Source organism: Cavia porcellus, unplaced genomic scaffold, assembly GCF_034190915.1.
Source record: "Cavia porcellus strain 051 isolate PalLab524CR breed Dunkin Hartley unplaced genomic scaffold, mCavPor4.1 scaffold_13, whole genome shotgun sequence".
Lineage (NCBI taxonomy): Eukaryota > Metazoa > Chordata > Mammalia > Rodentia > Caviidae > Cavia > Cavia porcellus.
Genome location: NW_026947496.1, coordinates 38,875,829 through 38,893,418, shown reverse-complemented (window position 1 = coordinate 38,893,418; position 17,590 = coordinate 38,875,829). Strand labels below are relative to the sequence as shown.

At 38.6% G+C, this 17,590-nt stretch overlaps 1 protein-coding gene across 4 annotated transcripts in view; it reads left to right on the top strand.

Moving 5' to 3' along the window:
• Window positions 1-17,590, top strand: part of Dip2c (disco interacting protein 2 homolog C) — a 419,016-nt gene that overhangs the window by 344,134 nt on the left and 57,292 nt on the right. For all 4 annotated transcript variants that reach the window (XM_063260126.1, XM_063260125.1, XM_063260124.1 and 1 more), the window contains 6 exons: window positions 5,202-5,311; window positions 6,581-6,661; window positions 13,623-13,746; window positions 14,288-14,409; window positions 15,470-15,581; window positions 15,671-15,780. In XM_063260126.1, coding sequence (XP_063116196.1) covers window positions 5,202-5,311; window positions 6,581-6,661; window positions 13,623-13,746; window positions 14,288-14,409; window positions 15,470-15,581; window positions 15,671-15,780 — 659 coding nt within the window. The remainder of the gene's footprint in view (window positions 1-5,201; window positions 5,312-6,580; window positions 6,662-13,622; window positions 13,747-14,287; window positions 14,410-15,469; window positions 15,582-15,670; window positions 15,781-17,590) is intronic.

Here is a 17,590-nt window from a genome sequence, read left to right as displayed (position 1 = left end):
TGCACGAATGCACTGGATTGTGATGTTGGAACTCTTTGGCTAATGTGATGATAGAGGTTTCCACCTGACATGTACAGGTAAGGCCAAAGCTCAGGCTGGAATAATAGCACTATTAAGGCACTGCCAGTTCTTCATACGAGAGCCTTGGGACATTTGTCTCCATTTTACAGATGTGAGCCAAGAACCACAGAAAAGTCCAGGAGTTTATCTAGGGTTATACAACTAGAATGCAGAGACCAAGAATGGAGTCTGTGTTCCTAAGAACTGAGGTTGTTGGCATGTATTAATTGAACTTATGAATGTATATAGTGAACTTCATAGGAAACATAGGTACAAATTCTGGAAACTTCACCTGCACTTAGGTAGCATGTGTAGAGCTCTGGGTTCCATTCCCAGCACCACCAGGGGAAAAAGTGAAAACCTCTCCAGGTGTGGCTGGCTCCTGACATTATGGATGCTACCTGTACCTCTGCAGGTGAGGTTCTGTAGATGAGAAGGGAGTGGAGGTATTCTGAAGTTTCATGTTTAGGCTACAGAGGTGACACAGTGTTTGCCTGGCATTCATGAAACCCTTGGTTTGATCCCAAGCACCACACACACACACACACATATACAAATAAATAAATTATCCTTTATCATCAGGAAGCTGATGCTGCAGAAGAAAAGCAGTCACTCCAGCATACAGCAGAAAGGAACTTGAACCCATCTTCTTTTTTTAAATTAAGTTCATTGGTACATTTGGTACATTTGTGATGTACAAAATGATTATATTCATCATAGGGAATTCATTTCTGTACCTGATAAACTTGATTCTTATTTCCCCCATTCCCCTACCCTTCCTTCAACTCCTCTTCTCCCTATTTATAAAAGCTTTGTTTACATTTTTTTCTTTTCCCTTTCTTCCATTCCCTCTTCCCTTTTGAACATTTTTTTTCCTATTTCACAATATCTATTATACATTTGGGTCCTTGTTTACACTTTCAGTTTCTCACACCAGGGAAACGATACAGTACTTACACATGTGTGTCTGATTTATTTCACTTAAGAGTATGGTCTCAAGGCACATCCATTTACCTAGAAATATCTCATTATCCTTCTTTATGGCTGAGTAGTAAAAGTACTCACATCTTCTTTATCCATTCATCAACTGATGGGTGTTTGGGCTGTTTCCAAGACTAAACCATCTTCTGACTCTTAAACCTGTTATTTTTATTGTTTATAGCTCAGTTATGTTTTGTGTTTTCTATTTCCCAGATAGGTTCAATTTACTGTTTTGTATTTCTTTTATTTTCTACATATTTCTGTTTTTTAAAATTGTTTTCCTATATTCTAGATTTCCTAACCTGTTTTCTCTCTTTATTCCTTGTATTTTCATTTTATTCTCTCAAGTCCTGACTTGTGTGATTGCTATAGTCAAACATACAGATGCAGTAGATAGAGACCCTTCTGTCTATTAAGTCCCTAAAAAACACAAGTCATTGCCTTTCTGTAAACAATAAAAGAGTGGAAAAATTACTCTTCCTGTGCATATTGATTTCTGTAGTGTCAGGGTTTATGCCAGTGGCAGGACTCACAAGGGTGTCCTCAGTTTAGTGTTTGATGTGATTATCCTTCCTCTCCACTGGGTTCATGTATTACCAGCACCTGTTGACCCAGTGACCCCACTAGTTGGGGTCTCCATTATGGTGTCCAATAGTTCAGTAGTTTATAAAAGCAGACTTTTGAACAAATTGTCACCAGATAGCATGAATCTTTGCTTTCAGTGAAATGGAAATTAAAACTGAAGCACTCATTTGCAAAGGGAAAGCTTTGGTTGGAACATAAAAGAAGATAAGAAAGGACTACAGCTTGAGTAGCTGTCAGGGACCCAGTCTGATAGAAGAGATTCAGACCAGCCCATCCACAAAAGAATAGAGACCAGTTTTACAGGGCCAGAGGTAAACTAGATCAGGTCAATCATTACTTACATTCTGATTTTGTAGCTCTGGAGGAATCTTCATGACTTGGGGGCAGTTTCATTCTCATAAAATTGTTGTCTTGTTCTGAGGTGGTTTTGGGAAATGAGGCTGTTTTTCTTGGGACCCCAGGTTACTGCTGGTTCAAGGAAAGGACCAGAGAGTTTGAGAGTCTGTTCCAAGAGGGAAGATTCTTGCACCTGGACCTTGTAAAGCCTGATAATCAGTTGTTGTTCTAAATCCTGAAAATTACTTGAGTTACTCTTAATGTACTCTATCTTGAAAGGGCGATGAGATAGTCTAGGTAAATTTAGCTCTGCTAACTTGTTAAATAAGTAATGTACCTGTATTCAAAGTTTTAAGTTAATGATGGATATAAAAGTGAATGTCATGCATTGTCCTACTGTTAAGTTACTTATTAGCACCTGTGGACTTACGTGGAGAGGCGCAAGTTATAGAAAAACAATCTTAGTTTCTGACTAACTCAGAAGAAAACACAAGTTATTCTTTTAAGGTGTAATAGGCTAAAGACCAGGGAGTTTGTTTGTTCCTTGTCCCTATAGTGGTCTCTGACTATATCAAAATTTTTATTGTAGGGAGGGTCATTTGCAAATACTTGATATAATTTCATAGCTGTTAATGTCCCCTCATCTGCCCAATATCAAGAAACCAAATAACCAGAAAAAATCTATACATGAGCTAAAGTTCAGGCCAATCAGAATCTGGTCAGGTCCACCAGAGCAAATACTAGGGTACCCAAAGAAAGCCTTCCTTGGGAAGAATGGGGTGGAGAAGGATGATCCAGCAGGCCTGGAAACTCCCTGCTCCAGTACTACAGCTTATTAAATAAATCTTTAAGTGACCCCCAGCTTTAAAAATATGAAGAAATTAATGTGTATTTTTATATGTAAACAGATAGTGTAGTTTTTTGTTGTTGTTGTTAAATTAAGAGATAAGGTAATATAATTCTGTGTTCACAAAAGTATCTTTTTTAATGCTGGAAACTGAACCCCAGAGCCTTACATAGCTTGTGCTCTGTCCTGAACTATATCTGCAGGCCCCCAAATACTGATTTCCTTCTTTTTTTTTAACCTTCTTTTCCTTATTAACTAACCTTTTAAAACAAATACTAGATGGAAGCTGAACTGAAGACTGCTGAGTTGTCAGAATTTCTGTAGCTCAGCTGAAGCCTGTAAAAGACTAGAGGATGTTGCCTCCAGGCCTCAGTCCATATAAGCACTAAGGAACTAGGACTAGATTATTTCTAATGCTATTTTGGATAAACATTTATAATGATTCTGAACAGGTCATTATTGGCAGCCAAAGCAAACACTTACTGAGGACATTTATGTCTAAAGATTTTGATGGATGCTTGAAATGGAGCCCTTTAAAATTTAAGATTTAAGTTGTCAAACTAGTTTTCTTCTGAATGAATCTTGTGTTTTTTAGCAACAGGGTATGCATGAGATTAGGAAACTAAACACAAAAGTGTTGTTAGACCCTTAGTGCATCAAATGAGTTAACAACAATATCATAAAAGTTACAAAAATAGACACTATGCCACAGCTGGATTCCCAGGGGGATACCTTATCAGACAGGTGAGGAATTGCTCAAGAGAAAGGTGTTGCTTTCCTTCAGAATTGTGTTTTGCTGCTTTCTGAGGTGAAATTTCTGCCCTTGTCCCCTGCATGAATTTGTTAAGCATTGTGTGTTAGGAATTCATTAATACTAGAGATAAAATTGCTAGCTTGCAGATATGTAAATATATAAATGGGACTGGGAAAAAAAGAATAAATGTGAATCTCAAATACATACTTTAGGGTAAATCTCAATTTATACTTTCAAATTGAGAGGCCATGATTGACTGTAAGACTATTTTTTAAAAAGGCATTTCCTATGCGCCCACCTCATTTCACCGGAGAGAGACATCGTTGATTACAAGTAAGAAAAAATTTTGTAAATGAGATTCAGCAACAGTCAAGATCCACACTGGGGAAGATATGCATAAAGTCCCGAAGTTGACCTTCAGAGAGTGTATCTACAATTAAACCTTAGTAAGAGAAGATTGACAAAGAAGCAGAGAGTGACAAAAATTCACATCCCTCCAAATATTTGCTTCCCTTCCCTATACTGAATTCTTTTTTAAAATTTTGGAGAAGCCTTTAAACTAGTATAGGTCAGTTTTTGAGCTGGCTCCTTAGAGGCATCTGCTTACCGGCTCTCAGTGACCAAAAGGAATAAGATGCATTATCCAAAAAAAAACCCCACCAGATCCTAAAAATAGGAAAGGAACAGCTAATAAACCAGTACTTATCCCGCAGAAACTATTCGCGCCCCTGCTTCCACCACAGCGGCAGCACCCTTCTTTCCAGTGTGCAGACTGTTAGCAGATTTTCTTTTCTGTTCTATTAAATGTGAAAACTTCATTCTTCTTTCATAGTTACTTTATTAAGAACTAAAAAAGATAGTCTGTTCACAAATACCACATGGGAAAGTTCAAAAATGATGCAGCTGTGTATTTAAGCCATATTCCTATGACTACACAGACTCCATTGTTAAGGCTCTTGTGGACTCTTCTGATAAACTAGGGAAGTACATTGGGAATTGAGTTGTCAAGAGTAAGGAGGATTTTGATTTTGCAGTAGCCGTTTGGTGCATTCTTCCACATCTCACCATGGGCCTGAGAGAACCTAAAACCTGTAACAGTCAGTGAAGTACATGGGTAACTGATTCTGCATCCTGTCCTTCTATTCTCTAAATGTATCCCAAGAGGTAGTTATTTAAAACATACTATGTTTTGTTTGTTTTTGGTCAGATCTTTTGTAAAAACACCAGAGAACAAGAGTGGACATAATCCAGAAGTTGACCACTTGGCACTGAAATACGTCATGCTTTCCAGCTCTCTACTTGTTTTCTATATGATTTTTTGTAATCCCGTCTATGAAAATGTCTCAGTACCCCTGGGAGTCACGCTCACTGGAAAATAAAGGCAGTGGTGTTAGAGGGGCACTCAGGGGCTTTTTGTGTAATGGAAGTGACTTTCTGTATGACTCCTAATCAAAGCATGTTTATATTTGTCTTTGTTGGCATTTTAGTGATTTCTTTGAAACGTGTTCCAATAAGATTTATTCAGAGCCAGATCTTTCAAAGAGTGTTCCTAAAATAAGCTCTGTATCAAAGTTGAGAGTCATGTTTTAAGGAGTTTCATTTTTGTCTCCTCAAGGTTTTATTTCTGTTTCCTTCCAGAAATTGGCCCTGCCTCTGTGATGGTGGGAAACCTGGTATCTGGGAAGAGGATTGCCCAAGCTAGTGGCAGAGACCTGGGTCAGATAGAAGACAATGACCAGGCCCGGAAGGTAGGAGCCGAGGCTCAGGCTCTGTCACTCCCACTCAAGAGTTGACTGAGGTGCCGTGTCACAGAGTGACTATCATTAGAGATTTCCACTGTGGCACTTCTCCATCTTTGGCTGATTTTGTATCTTTAGTGATGATATCCTGCCTCCCTTTTGTCTTGGCAAAAGTTGTCCCTATAATTTTCTAGAAAAATACTTATTACATATTTATTTTTATATGATGTTTTATAAAATTTATTAGAAGTGCAAAAATGTGTCAGTGATGTCACCCCACAACTGGCAGGACTGATGGGAGTGTTTGGGAATCCTTGTCCATCTTAGTGTCCCCTCCTCATTTCTAATTATCCCCACCAGCTGTGATGTGAATCCCACACCTCCTGAGAATAACCTTCAGTGAGGCATCTGTACTTTGCTCTGTGGCAGCCAGACCTCTCCTGGAGAAAATCCTGGTGCCTTCTGGATCTTCCAACCTGTACCCCAGCCCCAGTCATACTTCATGTCCTGTGCAGCTTCAAGCGCCCCCTCTAATCATTCAGCCCTGACAGTGCTGACAGCTCACCCAGGGCGGTCCCATTTCCCACAGACAAAAGGTGATCCCAATCTGTATGGACTGCTAGGCGATGTGATATCAGCTATTGAAAACACTGCCACTGTAGTAACATACAGCAAGTGTGAATTGAAAGTACTTAATCACCCTGCTGCGCCATCCATGTGGTACATTTTTATTAATAAAAGGGACAAGGTTAATAAAAGATCTATATTCTGAGATGAAATAAGGCTGTCCTGTTTTCTACGAAGGGAATCAATGTTAATCAATATAATGCAGCTTAATGTCTCTAAGGAATCACCGTTCTAGAAATGTAAATGTGTGCATAAAAAAAAAAGCAGAGAAGGTTTGATTCATTGCAGTCCACAGAAATCAACATCACCTCTTCTGGGAGCCCCAAAAGGAAAGATTTGCTGCATCAGTTGCTCCCCTTAGGTGGACATTTAGAGAACTTTGCTTCCTTAGGCACAGACCTGCTCTTTGAGGTCTCAACCTGAATCAGGTGCAGTGAATTCCAAATCAACCAATTGTGAAAATACACAGTAGAAACATTTTCTTGTTTTATTGATTATACATTTGTCCAAGATACTCATAAAAACATAAATTCCTCTGTGGATAAGCACACCACCTTAAATCACTCAAAAGCATTCAGTGTATTTTGATTTAAATATAGTGAGTAGCTAGTGACTGCAGAGCCTGACCCTTGCCCCTGTGCCTCTTTGCAGTTCCTCTTTCTGTCTGAGGTCTTGCAGTGGAGAGCGCAGACCACCCCGGACCATGTGCTGTACACGCTGCTCAACTGCCGGGTGAGCCGTGGGTGGGGTTTCTGGTTACTGCTTGTGGAGTCCTCACTGGTGTCTGGAAGCACTCTTCCTTCTTCCTCCTCTGCCCAACTTAGTTCTTTCATTCAGTCTTATGTGAATTTCTTTTATCCTTTTATTTTCTGCTCTTTTGATAAGGCCTTTTCACTAAAGAGTTGCTTTTAATTATAACAGTTTTATTCATCTGAAATTCCTGTTTATGGATGTGGATCTTTTAGCAGCTCTGTTTGCAGTACTTCTCACCCAAAAGTGACTGATTAGTGATACCTATAACAGAAAACAATTGCACACCCACAAGATGTTTGTTTTTATTTTGACTACCAAACTAATTTTTATACATAGAAAGTTACATGTTAATTATGCTCTCAGGAATGGAAATCATTCCTTTGTTTACATTTCACATTAGAAATCAAAGTCATCAAATATTATTTCATAAGTACTTAGGAGTAAAGCCTTACATATACAAGTGAGTATAAACAATAAAAAGAAAATGCAAGAGCTTTAATATGCTTGTTAACTTTTTGCTATGAAAATAAAGCATGAACAATAGATTTAATCTGTAGGCCATCTTGACACATACAAGCACAAGAAACTCCTTTAAAAGTTACGACTGGAGTTGCTGGTCACCTCCCCATTTTCTTTTTATTAGTACATGTTTGTTGTACATAATAATTAAATTTTATTAGTGTATGTTTGTGATGCATAATAATCATCTTGACAATATTTGGTCTTCTTTTCGTTGTCTCCTACTTCTCCCCTCCTCTCCAGATCCCCTTCCTTGATTGCTTCCTTCATCACCTCCCTAATCTTATCATCTCACTTTAATTTTGCTTTTTAAATTACTTCTGTGTCAGTCTCTTCATATAAGAGGAAACATGTAGTATTTAATCTTCTCTGTCTGATTTATTTCACCTTACATTATAGTCTCAAGATACTTCTATGGTCAACTCAAATCTGTCCTTCTTTATGACTGATTAATACTGTATTATACATATTTACCAAATTTTCTTAATGCATCTGTTAATGAGCATCTATATTAATGGTGGTGAGTCAATGGCACACATGCCACAGCTGGCTATTTGTTATTGTTGAAAGCTCTGAAAAGTTCAACATCACTGAATTATATTCTGTAATTTAGCTCTTGTGGTATGCACTTCTGTAAACATGGGTATGCATGTAACACTGTAAAATGATGACCTCTAACTTTTTTGGGAAGATACCTAGAAGAGGGATAGCTGGGCCAATGGAATCTGTATTTTTAGTTTTTTGAGGTATCTTCATACTGATGCCCACAGTGGTTGTACTGATAGTTCACATTCCCACCAACAAATAGAAGTGTTTCTTTTTCTCTAAAGGCTCACCAGCATTTGTTGTTTTTGGAATTCTTAATGATAGGCATCTTTACTACAGTAAAATGGTTTTTCAGTATGGTTTTGATTTGCATTTCCTCATGGCCAAATACACTGAAATTCTCTTTTAATGTATTTTCTGTTTATTTGCACTGTTTTGTTGTTGTTTTGAGAAATGTCTTTTTATTTAGTTGCCCATTTTTTGGTTGAATATTGTTTTGGGGGGGTTCTAATTTTTGGAACTCTTTATACTAAGTACAAATCCTTTATCCAAGGAATAACTGACATTTTTGGCCATTCTGTAGGTTGTCTCATTATTGTTTCTTTTGCTGTGCAGAAGATTTTCAGTTTGATACAATTCTGTTTATTGATTCTTGAAATTATTTCTTGTCCTAGTCATCAAAATCTTAGTGCACAAAGATATTTCTTAGCATTTGAAGCAGCAGATTAGTGACAAATGCAAGGAAATGCACATAGTAGAATTTCCTTAACTTCTAGTTTGAGTTCCTAGTGATGAAATCATCTTTGCATGTGTTTTAATTCATCTGAATTGAACAACCCCTCTGAGTCCTTTCTCCAACCCTTGAATCATTTTAAAAATTCTTCCCCAGCATTGCCTAATACTTTGCTTCCATATAGAAGTAGGAGACCCTGCTCTACACAAAAGACTCAAAATTGAATGAGATGCATTTATGGAGAGTGTAAAACAACACAATATATCCTAGCCATGTCTGGTTTGGGGAAGACCCCTCAGATTGTTTGCTGGAGTGATGCCAAGGAACCAGACTTGGCATGCAGTCTGTCTGACCCTATGGATGTTGCCTGTGCCCTTGAGCCTCTGTGACCACAGTCATTTGCTATAGCTAGATGCTGGATCTTCTTGGAAAATGTTTACTGGAAATGACTCACTTAAAGAGTTTCAGTAAAAATGACAGAAAATTAGATGGGAATAGGTTGTAGGGATCAAAGTCATGAATAAATTTGCTTTAGATTAACGTTTAGAGTATGGTTCAGGGAGGCTTTGTCCTTTTAGATGTGACCTGCTATTTCGTAAGGCTCTTTCAATGTGTAGGCAGCTCCATCCTGAGCTATCTGAAGGGTCTTGGCACTGCCTTCATTATTCTCCTGAAAAGATCAGATGCAAACATCTGTATTCATTTACTGCTCTCTGCTGTCTCATATGCACATCCACAAGTGCCCAGCCAGAACTATCAGCCCCAGCATCTGATGACATAGTATAGTATAATTTCTATTTAAATCCACTTTTAAGTTCAACAGTGTCCAATGGAAATACAACACAAACTACACATGTAATTATATATTCTAAAAGCAGTATTGAAGAGTAAGAAGAAGTAGGTGAAATTCATTCTAATAACAAGTCCCTTAACATATCTATAGAGTATTAATATTCAGCATGTTATTAACTGCCTTACCATTCTATCAATGCCTCTTACGGGATAGAGTTTCTGTCGAATATGAATCTGGCCACTTCTCATCAGCTCTCCTTGATCATGGGTCCCTTTAGAATGACTGAACCATTTGGCTCAAGAGTATGAGTGGTTTCCTGTTTGTTGCACATGGTGTTCATTCATGTGCTCCACGGCCAACATAGTGAATAGGTATGAATTGTGCACAAGTTTTAGTGGGAAAAGAAGATAAATTCGTTATAAATATTCATTATAATATAAAAATGTACATTCCTGAAACATGTATATAATAAAGAATAAGGGGCTTTTTTTGAGGGGTAGGGTTCATTTGTTAGAAATACTAGCCAAAAAGCAAAAAGATATACTAGACAAATCTTTTAATTTTTTTGACTTATAATAATTTCTTTAGAATTTTAACATATAGATTGTTTAGCCTTATCTTCATTCAATTTTTAGCAGGTCTTTGATGAATGTAAAACTTTAAAATGGTGTCAGATATACAGATACACAGCTTTTGACACCAAAAATTTGTTTCTTTTAGAATAGGAGTTGTGGGCCCGGGATTAGCTCAGTGGTTTAAGTGGCTGCCTGGCAAGTTGAGGTCATGAGTTTGATCCCCGTACCAAAGCAAGACAAAAAACAACCAAAAAGAATACTAAATAAAAAAATTAAAGAAAAAAGAATTCTAGAATAGGAGTTGTCAGTGGATTTCCCAGCATTACCTTTCTCTCCTAAAAAAGTAAAGAACTTCTTTTACAAAAAGACAACCCTAATTTCTCTGGTAAAGTAACTTGACCTAGAAAACCAGCTTTTTATTCAGTGGGTCTTGATGTGGCAAATCCAGCTTTCCCCATGACTGTGGAAAAGGATGCCAAGGAGCTAAGGACTAGTCCCTGAGGCTAAGTGGCTATTATTTTATGGGGCTGCTCACCTACAACATTTCATATTTCCCTCAATGACTCATATTTGGAAAAATGAAATGTGTAACTAAAAACTGGTGGTGTTTCTTCTGAGGTATAACATGTTCTCATACAGCAAGTGGTGATGAGCAGTAACCAAATGTGGCCTGTGTCACGTTCGTTGTAGACCCACTGTATGAATACAAGCTTGTCACGTCTGATTCTGTGTGCTTGGCTAAACAAAAGATAAATATGCTCATCACTTAGATTATTATTGGTGTTCAGACTGCTGACCTATCCTGTGAGTCCCTTATCATAATAGGGAGTTGGAATCTTTCCCCAACCACCACCACCACCAAGATAAGGATTTTGCCCTCCAAGGGCAATTCTGAGAGAGGCCATTGTTCATTCCACATGTCCTTTCTGTGCCAGAAACTCTCCCAGTGACACAGCCCCAGCTGTGCACAAAGACCCACCATGGGCTGTTCTACATAAGCACCCTCTTAGGGACTGGAGTGTAATTTTATTGATTTCGGATCATCCCAAGTGCTGGCTTCAGATCCTAATTTCCACAAAAGGTGTGTCCCACTCCCCTGTAGTGTTATCACAGAGTGACTGAAAGCTTTGCTGTTCGTTTTTTTATTTTGGCTTTTTTACCAATTCTATAAAATGGCAAACAGTTTTATAAAAATTATTTCAGAAAAGTTAGCAAAGATATAAAAGATAGCATACAAATGATTTCACATTTTGTAAGTACCTTGAGGTAGAAATTTTCATGAACCTGGAATTAAAACATGTTTTCCTATACAGTCCTCATTGTGGTTGTGAGTCTTCTAGGTTTCTTAAATCTCAGGAACCAAGAAAGTGGGCAGATTATAGCTTTTGTCTCTTGCCAAAACAGCTGGTTTTTATAGAAGATGGTCTTGGTTTATTTTTCATTAGTGTCATGAAATTCCTTATGCCATCTGCTTTAGAAAGAGGTTTATGTCAGCTGACAGTTCTTGAGGTGAGGGGTTGAGGAACCACTTGGTGGTAGGCTTCTCCCTGATAGAATGCTGAGGTAGTACAGGGATTCTGGGAGGGAATATGTGTGTCTGTGTTTGTGTGATCTCTCTTGTTATAAAACCACCAGGATTTAATCATAGGGGCCCCATGCTGATAACCTTATCTGATCCTAATCAATGCCCAGAACCCTGCCTCTAAACACTATAGCCTATCTATTATCCCCTCTATTAATACTTTACAATTAGGGTAAAATTGTATCACATGAAACTATGGGGGGGGCACTCAGATCATATGGAGAGAAATTGTAGAAACCAAAGGTTAAGAGAGGCACGCAGTAACAGTGACCCATGGGTGATGAGGGAACTTTTTATGACAGAAGAGTCCCCTCGGTGGGATCAGAAGTATGAGCCAGGTCTGCTGCCCATACTGGTGCGGCAGGTCATTTTCAGCTATGGTGGATGTAGGCTGCCTTTCTTTGTGAAAGGACTGCTTCACTTTAGTGTTGAGGGTAGACTTGTATGGGGTCGCCCAGCCCTTGGTGTGAGGATTGAGGTGGTCCCCAGCCTGTGCGTCAGTTGTTCTCTGCATCTTTATGTTCTGTCTTCTTTTTGGAGAGCTCAGTGGATGTTCAAACCAAGGAGTATTTTTGTTCATATAATAAACAGATGTGATCTCCGTGAGTAAATGTCCAGAGAAATGTATAACTTTGAAGAAGCCAAATTCCTCTGGCTCTTCATTATATGTTTCCATTTTCTGTTTAACATCCTTCTGTGGAAAAATAAGGAAAAGTTTGTGTGACCAGAAGGTTCAGTGCAGAGAACTGTAAGCCTAACTTCTCCTCCATTGAAGAGACCAGTTAGAGCATCAGAGTGGAGGGTCAGAAGGCTGACTGATCTATTTCCAGGTGCCCTGCCTGCCCTTCCATGTAAAATCACCAACGACACTACACTGGCCTCCCGGGGCTCACTAATAACCAGTTGTTTGGTGGATGTTTTTGCTAAATATCGGATGCTGATATGTATATCTTAAGACATGAAATATTCTCTTGCATTCTCATCAGGTCCCTCCCACCTCATTGATGTGAACGCATCTGACATGGATTGGTTGGGATGGGAATTCTGGTGCGTTTCTTCTGAAATTGTGCCTCACTAGTCTGAGAGATACTAGTCACATTGGTCTATACAGCATTCTGTGTATTCCATGTGGTTGCTCCTCGCCAGTTCCCTTTGAACCTCTACCTTAATACATAATGTTAGCGTCATTTAGGTTCCCTGAGAGTCTGTGGAGAGAGAGTATGCTGCCCTGTGCTGTTCTTTCAACTGCTTGCTTAAAGTAGCCCAGATTGTTCGGGATCACTGTTTAGCCCAGTCTATTGAACAAAATTGCCTACTGCTTAAGGAAATGCCATTGACCCTGTTGAGAGATAGAATTTGAACATAAAGAAGCAGCTTTTAAAATGGCTGTGGACAGTGATCTGTACATATCTGAGAATGGTACAAGTATATAATTGTAAAATGTGTCCAGGAAAATCTGGTTAGTTGAAGGCTTATAACTGATGGTTTATTCATATTTTTGTTCCAGTTTAAACAATAAATTACATATATTTTGATATTTTTAGTACCTATCTTGCTACTCATCTTTGCTAATAACCCCCTTTTTAAGGTACTTTCAGTCCAAAGAGGTTTTCTGTTTTGTTTTTATGTGTGTTAAATGTCTACATAAAATTGCACTTGATTCTTTTTTTCTTTTTATTATTGATTATTTTAGTTTTGATTTTTTGTCCTTTCACTTACTTGAGGATTAATATGGCATTTCTTAATAAACACTTTAAATCAGCCTTTATTGTTTAGTACAGGAGTGCTGTAAGTTTATTAATAAATTTTTACTGCCCCTGGGTTTTATACTTAAGTCGCAAAATTGCTGGGGTTTTTTTTAATTAAACTGCTTTTTTAGTTTGGATTTTAATTTGTTAAAATAGTTCACATTGACCAACATGTATCTAGCATCCTTTTTGGTTCTGAACTTTTTACTAGATGGGAAGAAAAGGGCATTGGTGGTCTTCTAATGAATGTGAGACTTTCTGTGGTGGGAAGAAATGATGGCAGCTTTGTAAAGTCATGAAGGTTGTACAGCTCTGTGAATGTCCTAAAAACCCATTGCAGGACATTTCTTTTTCTTAAAGGAATTATATGACGTGTGAACTGTATCACAATAAAGCTACTATGATAAAGAGTCTTACTTAGCTACCTATCATTATGGTATTCAGGGCACAATAGCGAACTCGCTGACGTGTGTCCAGCTTCACAAGCGTGCAGAGAAGATAGCGGTGATGCTGATGGAGAGGGGCCACCTGCAGGATGGAGACCATGTCGCTTTGGTGTACCCACCAGGTGAGAGAGCAGGAGTCTGACTCCAGAGGCGTGGGCCAGGCTGCCTGTCCTTTTTGGCACCTGAACAGAGTGGCAGGTTATTGCTGAATATTTGTACTATATCCAGCTGGATTCTAACCAGGTTCTTTGGTGTCTAGTCACTCCCACTCACAGGGATAAGGCTACAGTTGTGCTACTTTTAGAAGCTTAAATAAAATATTTACAAAAAGTTGTGCATCTACATTTGTTTCATTAGATAACTGAGGTAATAGTTCACTTAATCCATTGAATTAATTACTGTATTCATCACCATTTAGTTGAAAACTTCCTTAGACAAATAGCATAGAAATTAAACTTGTCCACTTTGGTATCTGATGCCTAAAAGAATAGGTTAAAGAAAGGGCCATAGAAGCTTATCACACGAGCAGAGAATGACTGAAAAGGTTTGTTGCTTCCTTCACCGTGTGACTTTTCCTAGACTAGAACTTTTGTTGACAGGAATGGCTGTCATTAAGTAATAGGATTGCTTCCACTAAGAATTGTTTTTTCCTTCCTTATGTAGGAATAGACCTCATTGCAGCATTTTATGGTTGCCTGTACGCAGGCTGTGTGCCAATAACTGTCCGACCTCCACACCCACAGAACATTGCCACGACATTGCCGACCGTCAAGATGATCGTGGAGGTAACAGGCACCTGGACATGTGTAACCACTTGACCTGCCTGAATCTGAATGTTGAGCTTGTATATCATAGATCCTGAAATCTTCTGAGAGACAGTGGGGAATGGGGAGGGAAGAATGGAGGGAGGGAAAGTGGGAGAGACAGAGAGAGAGAGAAAGAGAGAGAGAGAGAGAGAGAGAGAGAGAGAGAATAGGAGAGGGAGAAGGAGGAGAGAGAAGAGGGGAAAATTAAGTACATGTGTAACCAACATAATAGAACAGGATATGGTGTCTGTCTGCAGGGAGTTTATCATCTACTTCTAGAAGCAAGATGTAAATTATTGCAGGACAGTGCACGTTAGGTGGGAGCAGCTGCTGCAGCTTATCAAAATTGAAGCTGTTCCATGGAAGGCAGCTCCTTACAAAAGGAGCTCCCCCATTAAATCCAACCAAGAAATCCAATCAAATGAAAACAAAAATACATTTTTAAGAATTCTTTCCTGGATTTCCTGGATTTAGAAGTTTTCTTTTATTTCTTAAAAGTATAAATTTATATTAATTTCATGCATCTAAGAAAATTTAAGATTGATTAGCATACCTTTTCCCCCTTTTGGAAAAGTCACAAAGACAAAAATTATTTTGAGGACAAAAAATGCCAGTGTCCTATCCCTCAAGGAGGGCTCTTGGTATTACTTCTATGGCAGTTACTCCTATTAGAAAATATTTATGATGTGTCTACCTGCATCTGATATGTTTTATAGAACAGAGTTAACAGAGCAGAGGCCTTCTATGTTGTTATTCTGAGTGTAATCGCAATACTGGATAAGCTTCAGCATAGGAGTACAAAAATGGGGACCTCAGTCACAGCCATGCTTTGCCTGTGTGTGTCCATGAGTAGATCCCAGCTCCCCTGTACTCAGTTGGCTCTTTGTGAGAAAGCAATACTATGGGGAACGTAATCTTCTTAGGAAGCTGTCATGGTTTTAATGTGCATGACAAGGAGCAGGGCCACATGTGATGAATGTTCCATAAATTGGCTCATTTCTGGTGTACACTCATTCATTCCATGCACTCTGGTCCTCAGGTGAGTCGCTCTGCCTGTCTGATGACAACACAGCTGATCTGTAAGCTGTTGCGGTCCCGGGAGGCAGCAGCAGCTGTAGATGTTAGGACGTGGCCCCTCATACTGGACACAGGTCAGCACTGGAATTGACTGGATAAATGTATTTTCTTCTTTGTTTTTTAATTTGTGCAGATAGATTGATAGCTTTGTTCTGCTCTCTAGACGATTTGCCAAAGAAGCGTCCTGCCCAGATCTACAAACCTTCTAACCCAGACACACTGGCCTACCTTGACTTTAGTGTGTCCACAACCGGAATGCTAGCTGGAGTAAAGGTGAGAGATAGAGTCTGCATAATGCATAGACCAGTGATTTACAACTGATAGGCTGTGGGCCGATTGTCAGTTTATGTTCCTTTTTTCCATAGTATCTGTTGATATATGAGGAGAAGCGTGTGTACACTTTTCATTCATACTATAGGAAGAATAACTGTTTCAGTAGTTCATGAGGCTGGTGCTTTGCAAATGCTCCAGCTCCTTTTTAATGCTGTCAGAGTCTCACTAGCCCACACTACACTGCTGCAGATTCTTTTTTGGATCTCAAATCTTTGCACTCCATTCTAAATCTCCGCACACTGTAGTTTCTTGCTTTCTTTTTTTTTTAACTTCTGCTCCATTATGAGCTATGACATTACTACTCAGTGAGGCGTCTGTGATCCTTTTTCCTGTCAAATAATGGAAGTACTAATGTGGAACCGGAGTTAGACCCCCATCGCTCAGCTGGTGTCAGGGTCCAATAAGAACTGCCCAGTGAAACCTATGATCTCAGGAAACCTCTTCCTCAGGATCTCAGCCTCTGGCTCAGAGTTTACTTTGTTTACCTCACTTATTTTTCAGGCTCTACCAAATCAACTGCAAGTATTAAATAAAATAATTTTCAAAAGGATTTTAGAAGAAATATTTCAGACCAAGAATTAGTTACTATAGCACTTTGAGTATCATGCCTCCTACTGCCACAGCTAAAAGAGAAACACATACTTTTGATCATTTTCATGGTATACAGAAGCAGGAGCTATAATGTTAAAACTTGCTTCAATAAAGTTGCTTCTACAGGAAACAAAGATAATGTGATCTATGTTTATTACTTCTTCATGATTCCTTTTCATCTTTCATCTTAAGTTATACACCCTAGAAAGTTGACTGAGATGACTACGACTTTCTCTCAACCTTACAAAACTTTTTCTCAAACTTTTGACTATTTAATTTGATGGATACCTGAAGTGAAGTAATAAAAACCCTTGTGCTGTAGATACAGAAAGTCACAGAGTAGAGTTTGAACTATGTAGCTAATATTCTGCACCAGATGGAATTCCTCCTACCTCTCTGGTCTCATGGGTTGCAGAGGTGGCCATTTTTCTCAGAAATTTTTTATTTAGTATTATTTAATTTCAGCTTTTAATTATATATCAAAAAAGCTGGGATAGACAACTTTTTCTCTGTAGTGGACACTGTGAAAGGTCAAGTTTCACATACTACTAAGACTGTGTTTTATATTTTTAAGTTTTGTGATTTTTTTTTTTGCCTGTTTCAAAATATGGCCTTGAACTTTGAAGGCTCCTGATAGATTTCAGAGACACAGTTATTTATTATTATAAGGAGGTCAGAGAAAGGACCCATGTAGCCATCTGTTAAACTTAGTAATTACCTTATGATTAATCACTTTAACCACCTTATGGATTTCCGTAAAGGATACTTTAGAATTCTGATGGGTTTCCCTTACTACCAGGCATTCTCTAGGACACCTACCCTGCCTGCTTAGTTGATGTGTGCCCAGAGAGTGAACATATATTTTTAAAATCATGCAAAACATAGCACACAGTGTATTCCAGAATTTAAGTTCAGGTTGGGCTGACTTGTCCTGTTGATTCCCATCATGATATAGTTGCTCTCAGGATCTCTCCCTTTTAGCATTAATTATTAGAGTTTGTTGTTTTGGGTTTTAGAAAACTAATTCTTTATCCAAGTCTGAGTTTTTCTTAATAAGAATTGAGTTTTCCTAACTTAGGCCCTAGAAAAGTGTCTCAAATTGCACTCTGCATTATGATGCGAGGGTCTGAGATTGGGATTAGCTTTAGGAGACTAAACA